The following is an 11,301-nucleotide window of genomic DNA, read 5'->3' as shown; positions in this document are numbered from 1 at the left end:
TAACATATATGTGTGTGTTTTGTTTTTGTTTTTTTTTTCATTTTTATTTATTGATTGATTTGAGAGAGAGAGAGAGAGAGAGAGAGAGAGAGAGAGAGAGAGAGAGAGAGATGGATTTATTGTTCCACTTATTTATGCATTCATTGGTTGCATCCTATATGTGTTCTGTCCAGGGATGGAACCTGCAATCTTGTTGTATCAGGATGATGCTCTAACCAACTGAGCTACCTGGCCAGAGTTCATATATGTATTTTCAATGAAGGAAAGAAGAAAAGAGGATGGATGGGAAAAAGGGGATAAGAGATGGCGGGATGGAGTGAAGAGGAGAATCCCATTGACATCCCATAATAAGGGTACAGAGAAGCCCTGAATGGCCCTCCTTTCTAAAATTACCTCCCACTCATCCTGAGCTCTTTTTTTTTTTTTTTTTTTTTTTGAGGAGGCCTTTCTAAAAATTCTGTTCTCCTTCCACACCTTAGTTGTCTCATTAGAAAGAAGTTCCCTCAGGCAGGGACTCCTCACATCACCTCACCCCCAACAGGATCAATGAAGCCAGGAATGGATGCCACTGAAGAGGGACTAGGTAGGGAAAGCCTAGGTGGGGTTGCATGCAGGCAGCGAGCCCCCCAGAGCTGAGGGCCCTAAGGATCAACATGATTCTGAAGGTGATTGTCAAGGTTGGAAGGAGGAGGCAGGGCGCTTGGCCTAGGCTTCGCTGGGGCCATCTTGGACGTTGGTCGACATGTTGTTGGCCTGGAGCAGGAAGGTAGTGTGGGCCATGTCAGCTTCCTCCTTGGAGGACTGAAGGGGAACGAGAGAGGAGTCAGTGTTTGGAGCATTCGCTCAGCGAGTGGGGTTGGAAGGAGAGGATACACTAAATATCCTGAATTCATAATCCTGGCCCCAGCAACCCAAGCCTGTGTTGACTCCCTGTTCTTATGCCAGCCCCCATGCTTACCAACAAGGGCTAATCTAGAGAAACGGAAAGTCACAGCATCTAAAAATATCTCCCTCTGGTCTCACTACCTCCTTCCGACACATGGAGTGGAACCCTCTGCTGCCTGGGTCTGTCCCCGGAAGCTCTGCCCACACAGTTCATGAGGGCAGGGGGTCTAGGCTGGCATCAGTTACATTGGTTGAGTGGTTCAGGCTTCCTCCACTAGCCCAGGGACACAACACAAGACTGGAGGGGAGGGCTGTCTCCAGAACTAACTTGTTCCCCTAATTGTTCCAAATGCTGGGGTTGGCTTCTGTGAGGGACAGTAGACCTGATAAATGCTATCACCTTGGGATAGGGAGGCTGAGGGGAGGGTAATAGTGACCCAAAGGCGGGAGTCACCTCTGATAGGATTTCAAGTGAAGTAGCACTTGGTTGGGGTGGGGAGGGACATCTAGTGACTATCGAATTGCCCACCAGCCTCAAATGTCTTCCAGGCCCAGGCAAAAGGCCTGTCATGAGCAAACTCTCAAGGGATGGTGGATGACATGAAGTCCATGGGCCCCCAGCCCAGGAGGAGCACCTGCCTGATCACCAACGTTTGATATTTGACCTTCCCACCCTAGGGCCAAACTTCATGCAGTTGCCTTCCTCCTCCCCAGCCTCCCTCCCTCCTGCGTGTTTTCAGCCTATAAACAGAGTCCATCTCCTATCTCTGCCCAGTGCCACACCAGTAAAATGCATCTCAGCCTCAGACATTTCTTCTGAACACTGCTTATCCCACCTTCCCTGCTCTGACACAGCCCGGCTTTGAGATAGTTTTTCCTAATGTCTAACTGTAGTCCCTCATGCTGTATTTCTTTGTCACCCAAAGGAGGCCTCCTTCCCCCTCCTCTCCCTTACCCTCTTGGCCTTCTTGGGCTCTTCAGTCTCCACAGTGTCCTCGGTGGTGGCCCCGAACTCTGTGTGAAGAGAAGGGGGTGAATTAACCCTCACTAACCTCCCATTCCCACCCCACACAGAGTCAGCTCTAATTCTTAAAAAAACAAAAAAAATGTTTTCATTGATTTTTAGAGAGATAGAAAGGGAGAGGGAGAGAGAGGTAGAAACATGAATGGTAAGAGAGAATCATTGATTGGCTGTCTCTTGCACTCCCCACACTGGGGACTGAGCCTGCCACCAAGTATATGCCCTGACCGGGAATCAAACCAGCGACTTCCTGGTGCATGGGTCTATGCTCAACCACTGAACCACACTGGCCGGGCAGAGTCAGCTCTAATTCTTGTTCTCCCAGGGGTCAGGCATCCTCTCGAGTGAGGGACGTACCATCTTCTCCTCCGAGAGATGTCTCCTGAGTGATCGTAGAGGCTCCCATGTTGTCATTGGCTCCAAAATCCCTGGAGTTCTCCAAGTCTGTCATGCTGAAGTCTGTCCTGTAGCTTCCAATTGAAACGCGATCTGTCCGGGGAAAGAGGAGCTGGTGTAGGGATGGGGCTGAGAGCAGGACGTGCTGCTTCTCTCAGAGGGAGCCCCCCAGGACAGCTGGATGCGGGGGGAGCAGGGTCTCTGGCTGCTCATCTCTATGACCCAAAGCAGACTGGAAGTGTTCTGAGTCCCCTCCCAGTCTCTGTTCATGAATAATCAAGACTCACTAATCCCTGGTCTGTTTGTCACTCTGAGACCTTTCCGTGCACAGCACCTCGTGTTGTGCTCTCATCAGCCCTTTGAGGTGGTATGATGATCCCTGTCCTGAACCGTGAGGTGTGAAATGGGACACCCAAAGTCACACATCTAATCAGTTCTCAAATTAGGTTGGAAGTGCAGGTGCCCAGCACCCTGCTGTCCTCTTTAGCAGCTCTGCCTCTGAACTTGGACCTGAACCATCGGGGTGGCCTTCCAGAGACAGCATTTGGACAGCAGCACTTCATGTAAGTTTGGGGCACCTGCGGGTTTATCTTTCCCCACCCTGCTTTCCCAGAACCTTTTCTTGAGTTTATGAAAGAGCAGAGAACATGGCAGCCCCCCCTCCACCCTGCCCCGCAAAGGGTTGGAGGTGGGGGGCAGGGAGCATCCCGGGGCTCACCAACGTTCCTCCTATGCCGGGCTCTAACCACCGCCACCGCCATGGCCCCCAGTGCTAGCACCAGGGCCAGGGGCACCAGCGTGGAGACCAGCACTGTGGAGCTTCCTCCTTGTCCCGCAGAGCTGGAAGAGAGATTGAGTGCGTTAGTCATGGAAAAGGAGACCTGGGGGTCCCACGTTGTGCTGGCTTTGGCTAGTTCTTCCTCTCAGGTTGATCCAGTCCCTCCTCCTGATAGAACCATCTAGCTCCATTTTGCTCAGAAACCTTCCCAGACATGGCAAAGGCAAGGGCTGGGCCTTCTCTGCATCCCAGGCCTGGGAAATTGACCTGGATGGTAAACACTGCCCCAGCTCCTGGGGAAGGGCTGAGAGCGCCAACAGCCTCTCCCAAGCACCACAGTGGCAGTGAGGGCTGCCCCACGATCAGGAAGCGGACAGGCTCTCCTGCTCAGACCTGGGGGCCCAGCCTCAGGTCCCTGTCCTCTGAGATGCCCTCTGAGTGGGGAGCCCCCAATCCTTCCTCACCTGCCAGCGTCTCCAGATGCTTTGCTCCTATCCTCTGGGTCTCCATTATCCTTCACTAGTTTGTCCTCTGCAAAAAGGCTGGGATCTCGAGCGACTTTGTTCTCGATCTCCTTGATACGTGGCTCTATCACCTTGACAGGTGGCTCTATCACCTCCTTGCCAGGAGCTGCCGCGTTCACTTGGCTGACATCTTGGGATGCTGGAGAGAGCAGAGTGGGGCTGAATTGTGGCTCTTTCTCTACGTTTTCACTTCTGAGGCTAGGGAGTCTGAGGAGTGGGACTTTATTGTGACTCACAGGGTCAGAGTGAGATTTCAAAGCTGTTAGGGTAGGGACCAGGATGACATTAGACAGAGAGGAGTGATGGTCTCTTGTTTGTCACAAATGACCTCTGCCTCATTAACACCAAATTTATTCTTTATTCTCATCTACAAGGCTCCGTATCATAGATCCAACTGTGCATAAGGGCTGACCCACCCATCATTTGAGGACAAGGAGATTTTTCACAGCTTTAAAACCCTGCCCAAGGCCTCCTGACTGTAGGGCTGGGTGCGATAGTGCTGCCCCCTGGTGGGAGCATGGAGCTTGGTTCCTCAGTGAGGCAGAACAGTAGGCCCCAGACAATTGCATTTCTAGAGGGACTAAAAATACCTGCATTAGGGATAAAACATTTCAGGTGACATTTATGAAAGAGGGTAAAAGGCAAGCTTACTAGAAGAGGTTGCCTTAACTTTCTTTGTCAGACCTTGCAGGAGAAGGCATCTTGCTGTCTATAGAGACCGGGCTTTGGCAGAGTGTATTGCATATGACTTGGAAATTTCTACATGAAAAGGAAGATCTCTACATATAGAAAGGTTTTCAAATGGCCCAACAGGGCAACTATGGGATTTGTCTTGAAGCTGAGGTTAAATGGCAGGCCTGCTATTTTTTTCTTGGTTTATGAGTTTATTTGGGATGCCCTTTTTGGAGGGCTGAGACTATGTGGGGGCTAAACTTCTCCTATCCCAGCCTCTTGGAGGCAAACCTGGGCCCCCACGCGGCAGGAGCCTTTCTCTGGGGACCAGGGGAAAGCAGGCCTTGGCCTTGAAGACTCACCCTTTGCCTTCTCCTTCACCTCCACGTAGACAGCCACGGTGTCTCCGAATCGGGGCCCATCCTTCACCCCACACCAGTACCAGCCCTCATCCGCCTTGGTGGCTGGGTTCAGGATCAGGGAGGTGATCTGGTTGTTCTGGTCGCAGTTCACAGAGGCCTGCCTGGAGGCCTCGTCTTGGCTGGGCAGGACCTTGCAACTTTTGTTGCTCCACTTGCACCAGTATTTCTCGTAGGAGAAGAACTTGCATGGCGAGTGGCAGGGCACCTTGAGGGTCTCTCCCAGCCAAGCAATGGCTTTCTCAGGTGCCTTGAGGTTTGGCTCTCCTGGAGCAGGAAGGGAGGGAGAAATAGGCATAGAAGTTGGCACCAGTGATGCTGCTGCAGGGAAATGGCTGTGGTGGGGACCTTGATCCACAGCTCATTTCCTTTTTGGACAGCATTATAAAGAATAGCATTGTAAGAAATGTAATTATGCACCCAGGTAATCATTTTTAGGAGTGACCACCAGGAATCGATCAGTCTATCACAGAACAGAGAACCTTGCACACTGGCTTCAGTTGGCTTTCCTTGTTCTTCTTTTCTGGACTCAATACAAAGGCCAGGGTCACTTCAGATAGGAAGAGCTATGTGTGGTAGTCTGGAGTGAAGGCCAAGTGCTGGGAAGGGTGCTTGCTGCAGGTATGAAAGCATGACCTCTCCACAGCGGGCTCTCTCCTGAGGTCTGTCCCACCAGCATGGAGGTGGGTGAAGAAGAAGAAGAGTGGTAGGGGGTGATGATGTTGCTGATTGGAGGAGTCCTGGGCTGCCTCCCTTCCCTCTTGCCCAGTTCAGCTCTTTTTTTTTTAATCCTCACTCAAGGATATGTCTTCCTATTGATTTTTTAGAGAGAGAACCAGGGAGAGAAAAGAAAAACATGGATAGGTTGCCTCCTAACTATGTCCCAATCAGAGGTTGAACTGGCAATGTGGGTATGTGCCCTGACCAGGAATTGAACCCACCACCGTTTGGTGCATGGGCTGATGCTCCAATCAATTGAGCCACCCGACCAGGGCTTACCTTCCACAATCTTGAGCTCCACTGTGAACCACCAGCGAGTATCACCAGAGGTCAGACACCAGTAGAAGCCAGCATCCTTGGTGGTGAGCTGGTTGAGTATGACCGTGTAGGTGCCATTGCCTGGCTCTTCGTACAGGGCGAGCCTGCCCTCGTAGGGTTTGCTCTGCTCCCTAACCAGCCCCTCACTGTTCACCAGCTGTGGGCAGCCACTGTTTTGCTCATTCCAGCGACACCAGTACTTCCAGCTATTCTTATCCTTAGGGTGGTAGGGGCAGAGCATGGCCACAGAGCCTCCTACCACACCTTTCATCACAGAGACACTACGTGGCATCGTCGTCTCTAGAAGGACAGAGATGGCATGGAAGAATGGTAACATGGTCCAAGCAGGCTCTTCCCTGGTCTCAGCCAGGGTGGGGACTAAGGTTATATTAATGACCTCACCCACCCCAGAAAGTGAGAAAGACTTTCCTAATGTCACAGAGCCTGGAGCTGGAGCTGCTCAACCAGACCCCTGTAATCTTCATCGCTAGTCAGGACATCTTGCTCCTTGCCCCACCTTATTCTGAGCAGAGACTGGAAGGAATTTAAAGAGAAACTATCAGCTCCTCTCTTTACCTTCTTACAAAATCTTCCTCTATAGACATTTTTGTCTTTTTATTAGCTTGTCCCACAAAAATAGCCTGATGCATTTTCTCCAAATTAAGAAACTATATTTAGAACAGTGTGATTTAAAATACAAACTCTGTAGCACAGGTAAGTTTAATTGTTGAGGACCCCAAGGGCCCTCCCAAAGAGAAGGACAGCCCTTCTCCAAGAAGTTCATGCTGAGGTTCAGTGAGATCCTGGGTAACTGGAGTGGATGAGGAATGTGGTAAGGACCCCACGAGGGACAGAGAAATGATGCCCAGGGAATGTGAGCCCCTTAAAAGGCACAAGGGCAGTAAAGTACTAGTTTGTTGTTCCTTATGAGGGTAACTCCATGCAGAGTGCTCTGGGGTGAGAAGGAGCAGGGATTTAAGCATTTCATCACATTGATGGCTCACCAAAGTAGAGCTTAGTAAGCCAGATCTTGCTAAATAACAATTAATCCTAAGAGATCTTGGAGAGGAAAATTTAGAGGCAGGGTATTGCCTTCCTGGGAAAGTTTTGAGATCAAGACAAGCCACTGATTCTATCATCTGAGTGTAAGGCATGAGGAACCACCTGCTAAGGGTCAGGGAGAAGGGACAGATGGCCCTGAAAGTCCTGGGAAGCCATGTTGCATCCTCACTGTGGCTCTCTGAAGCCCAGACAATCTACAAGTCTTGCTTCAATCAGGAGCTTCACTGTCCTCATTTCTATTAACCAGGGACAGCCATCAAAATGATGACAGAGAAGAACTAAAGGATAACACAAGGCAGAGGCTGTTTCCTAGCTGTCCTGTACAGCTGCCCACATAGCATCCAGTTCAGGGCTTGTCCGTGAGCAGACATTTTTGACTGACAGATGAATACTGGATAGACTCACCGGGAGTGAGCTAGGCTCTCACCTTCCAGATCTCTTCCCTCTCCCCCTCTCTAGTCTCACCTGCCTCACCTCTTCCCTCTCCCCCTCTCAAGTCTCACCTTCATTGACGAAGAGTTGCCAAGCCTGCATGGGAAAGCCTTCCTGAGGCTCCCCATCAGAGTCGGCTCCACACAAGTAGCTCCCTGCATCCTCTTTCCTCAGGCCAGTAATATGCACACTGAAGAAGCCCTGGTCCTTGAGAATAATCAGGATCCTTCCCTCAAAGGCCTGAGCCCTCTTCCCCAGGGTGTTGATGACCACTTCACAGGCTTTATCTTGGCTCACCCGGCACAGAAATTTGGGCAGATCTTTCTTCTCACGGTCCACGGCACAGTCAAAGGTCACTGAGCCCCTCAGGTCTCCATAAAGTAGCTCAGGCTCAGGCTTCAGCACTTTGAGGTCAACATTCCTTTTGTCACTTCTAGAACCATCCCCAGCCTGGCAGACATACTTCCCGGCATCGCTGAGCTTGAGTCCTTTGATGATGAAGCTGAACCACAGTTGGCTGGTGTCCTGAATAATGATGGAAGCTCTGTTGATGTACTCGGGGTTCACATACCCATTGGTGTCGATGACTAGGACACACTGCCCACCTATATTCTTGCACACAGACTTCCTCTGTACAGAATTCTCAGATGTGAAAGGGCAGGTGATGGTCACTGTGCTGCCCAGGTCTGCTATATAGAATTCAATACCATTATGGAGCCCAGGACCTGCAGGATGAGGAGCAGGAGGTGAGTTGTGACTGCATTTTCTACTTGGTGTTCCCAGTGAAAGTCTGGGTGTGCCTGTCACCTTTACTGCTGTTTCCTCCATGAAGCCCGCCCCGCCCCCCCACCACCAAGCTGGCATTAATCTTTCCATCTTGTGTTCTCCTTATACTTACATCTGTATCACATACATCCAGTCTTGTGTTTAGTTAATTATGTTCCCCACAGACTGGAAGTCCCTCAAGGGCAGATGCTTTACACAGGTTCGACTCCCATGCAGGACCTAGCATGATGCCTCTACACAGTTGGTGTCCAAATTAATGTGCATTAAAATGAGCAGAATGAATGCCAGTACAAGGGGGTGGACTTCAGTGTATTGCGAGAGAGTTTCTAAAATGTACCACAGTCTAAACACGGAATGCACTTCTTTGTGAAGTAATGAGTTTCTGCCATTTATAGTGTTTAACCAGAGGCTGCATCCGCATCGTCTCCAATGTTCTCCTGGATGTCCTACATAGGGTACACTCTAAGGTCTCCTTAGCTCTGAAGACTCTGATTTTATGAATCTCTATGACCACCTGGATTAACTCTTTATTGGGTCCACAGATAATACTAAGCACATCCCTAAACAGAAAAACATATCTCTGGGAATCCCTCCAAATTTCCTTCCTTAAGACCTTACTATTTTAATTTCCCTTTATTATCTAAAATGCCCTTGTCATTGAAACCTTGTCACAAAAATCTTTATTTATTTTTTTATTTTCTCAATTAGAACAGGCTTGTTCAAAGGCCCGTCACTTCAGATCTCTGATTTTTGGAAAAGAACTGGCCATATAATTTATGCTGAAAGTGTTGATGGACTAATGGGTCCTGGATAAAAAATGCATTTTCAAAGAAGCCTTCTGGTGACCTGAGGTCTTGATCTAAAGGGTGCACTAGTAGCAGGAATTTAAGGATCCCTGTACATCTCTCCCTGCCTTTTCTACATCGCTCAGCTCATAGACCTCCTGTCCCACCTCACCAAACACTAGAGTTGTTCTCCTAATGCTCTTGGAAGCTAGGGCCTCATTAAAACCCTAAAATGTAATAGGCTCCGAAGATCTAGAAAAGTCCATCTGCCACCCCCAGATAGGTGCCATCTGTCTCAGTCTCATGTTTTGTTATCAAAGGTCCTTGCCTCCAGAGGGAGGAGGACCCGCCGCCTTCCCCACCTCATACTAGGCTACCTTTCCCACTCATCACATTCTTCCTCCAGCCCTCCCATTGCACCTGAGATGATTCCCTCTCACTTTCCACAGAAACCCAAGGATCCTCACCTGGGATGACCTCCAGGTTCACATCAAAGAACAGGCCTTGGTTAATAATGCCTAAACCACACTTGTAGCGCCCAGAGTCATTCTGGGTGAGATGGCCAATGTCTACCACAAACATGTTACTCTCTGGGAAATCGGTGATGTTGGCTCTGCCCGCATAGTCCTTGGAGAAGTAGGTGTCCGAGATGAGGGTAGTGCAACGGCCCCTGGCTCCCTGCTTGCACCAGTACTTCCTGGAATGCCGGTTGACAGAGGTGGCTGGGTAGAAGCATTTGATGGACACTGAGCTGCCTTCCACTTTGGTCACCTCCTGGGGACCGAAGATGGGACTCTTCATGGAGACCACTGTGGGGACAGAGAACAGAGGCTTTCTGAGGCCGTGGGAGGTAAAACCTGCTGAAAGAATGCCGGTAGCCCACCTGGAGGAGATGACATTTCCACCCAACACATGGGCCTTTTGTGGATTATTTTGCCTGTACTACAGGTAGGCAATTGCTGCTGTTGGGTAAAAGAAGTGATTAATCATTATTAAATTCTAATTCTAATTTATTAATGACAATCACCCAAAGGACAATGGAACGTAAACTTATTTAAAGACTAGAGGCCCGATGCACGAAATTTGTGCAAGAGTAGGCCTTCCTTCCCCTGGCTGCCGGCACCAGCTTCCCTCTGGCATCCGGGACCCAGGCTTCCCTTGCAGCTCTGGCTTCATCCAGAAGGACATCGGTCTAATTAGCATATTATGCTTTCATTATTATAGATTTCCTTTGGTTATTAAATAACACACTTTTGTAGGGTGCTACACTTTTGCATTTACTGTCTGTTATTTCCTTGTTTTCCTAAACATACATTCTAGATTTTTTTTTTTCTAGATAAAAATATTGAAAGCCAGGAAGGATAAGTCATTTTTCCCCCAAACCCCATTCATCTCATAGAGATGTTTGGTTCAAGGTCTAGGTCTTTTTTATAATTCCCAGTGAAGAGCAGACCCCTGGCCTTGAAATGAGAAACTTCCATTTCTGTTCCTGATCCACAATCTATTTTCAGATGTGGACTTTCCCCTTCACCTGTGTGATCCCTTCTTGAGGGAGTATGCTTTTTGAGAGGGGCCTCCCTGGGGATGGGCCTGATCTCAGTGTCCCCAGGGAACTGGATCCTGCAGGGAGTGTGCCGGGACCTGGCAGACGCACCTGGGAGGACAGCCAGCAGACAGGCGAGGAAGAAGAGCGTCATCGTTGGTGGCTCCCTCTGGGCTGTGGGGCCCAGGCCAATTTCTTGCTTGGATGCTGAAAGACAATGGCATGAGGGGATGAAGCTCTTATACCTTCCAAGTCTACATAACCTTAGAGTTCCTGTAACACCAGTTTGGTGTTGTATCTCCAGTAATGAACATAAATCCTATTGAAAGAATGAATGGCTCCCCCTTTCTCATTAGAACTCAAAGTCTTGTCACCTCACAGTACTTTTTGTCCCTCAAAAGTTATCATGTATATTTTTATCTCCTCCACTCATCTGCAAGTTTCTTTGGGACAGGACACAAGTGCCATTTCTTCTGTATTTCTGCCTGGGAGGCATAGTCCTGCGCATGATCTGTAAGATCTCAGAAACGCCTCGCTGGATGGTTGCTTACTACCAACATGTGGGCCCATCTCTCTGTCTCAGCTGCCATCCTGGGAGGTGGAGGGGGGCTGTCATATTTTAAGGTGCGTTCATATGAGTAAACCAAGACCCATTGAGAAAGCCTCGTCAGGATTAAAGTTTCAAATGTAACAATGATAGGCATAACCACCATCAGTTGTTTTTCTTACATGTTCCGGGCACTGTGTGAAATAATGTAGGTGTATTGTCTCATTGAAACTTGATATCAGCCCTTATGAGGTAGGAATTCTTATCCACATTTCACATTGGAAGAAATGAAAGCTTAAAGATTAAGTGCTTTTCTCAAGGTCACACAAGGATCAAGCGTGTGGGTGGGTAATGTGGGCGAGATTTGAACTCAGCTTTGCTGAACTCTCACATCCAAGCTCTTAACCTCTCCC

At 49.2% G+C, this 11,301-nt stretch overlaps 1 protein-coding gene across 1 annotated transcript; it reads right to left on the bottom strand.

The window, feature by feature from the left end:
* Positions 1 to 423: 423 nt before the first annotated feature.
* On the bottom strand, positions 424 to 10,495 carry PIGR (polymeric immunoglobulin receptor). Its single transcript, XM_008154172.3, has 10 exons — positions 10,453 to 10,495; positions 9,266 to 9,607; positions 7,299 to 7,952; positions 5,695 to 6,033; positions 4,639 to 4,962; positions 3,545 to 3,743; positions 3,021 to 3,142; positions 2,264 to 2,395; positions 1,841 to 1,899; positions 424 to 801 (listed from the first exon to the last, which is right to left on the bottom strand). The coding sequence occupies exons 1-10, from the start codon at positions 10,493 to 10,495 to the stop codon at positions 706 to 708; spliced, it is 2,310 nt and encodes a 769-aa protein (XP_008152394.2). The 3' UTR covers positions 424 to 705.
* Positions 10,496 to 11,301: the final 806 nt, after the last annotated feature.

The sequence above is a fragment of the Eptesicus fuscus genome, chromosome 22 (assembly GCF_027574615.1).
Source record: "Eptesicus fuscus isolate TK198812 chromosome 22, DD_ASM_mEF_20220401, whole genome shotgun sequence".
NCBI lineage: Eukaryota > Metazoa > Chordata > Mammalia > Chiroptera > Vespertilionidae > Eptesicus > Eptesicus fuscus.
Note: the sequence above shows the minus strand (reverse complement) of the source record. Positions and strands in the feature narration are given on the sequence as shown.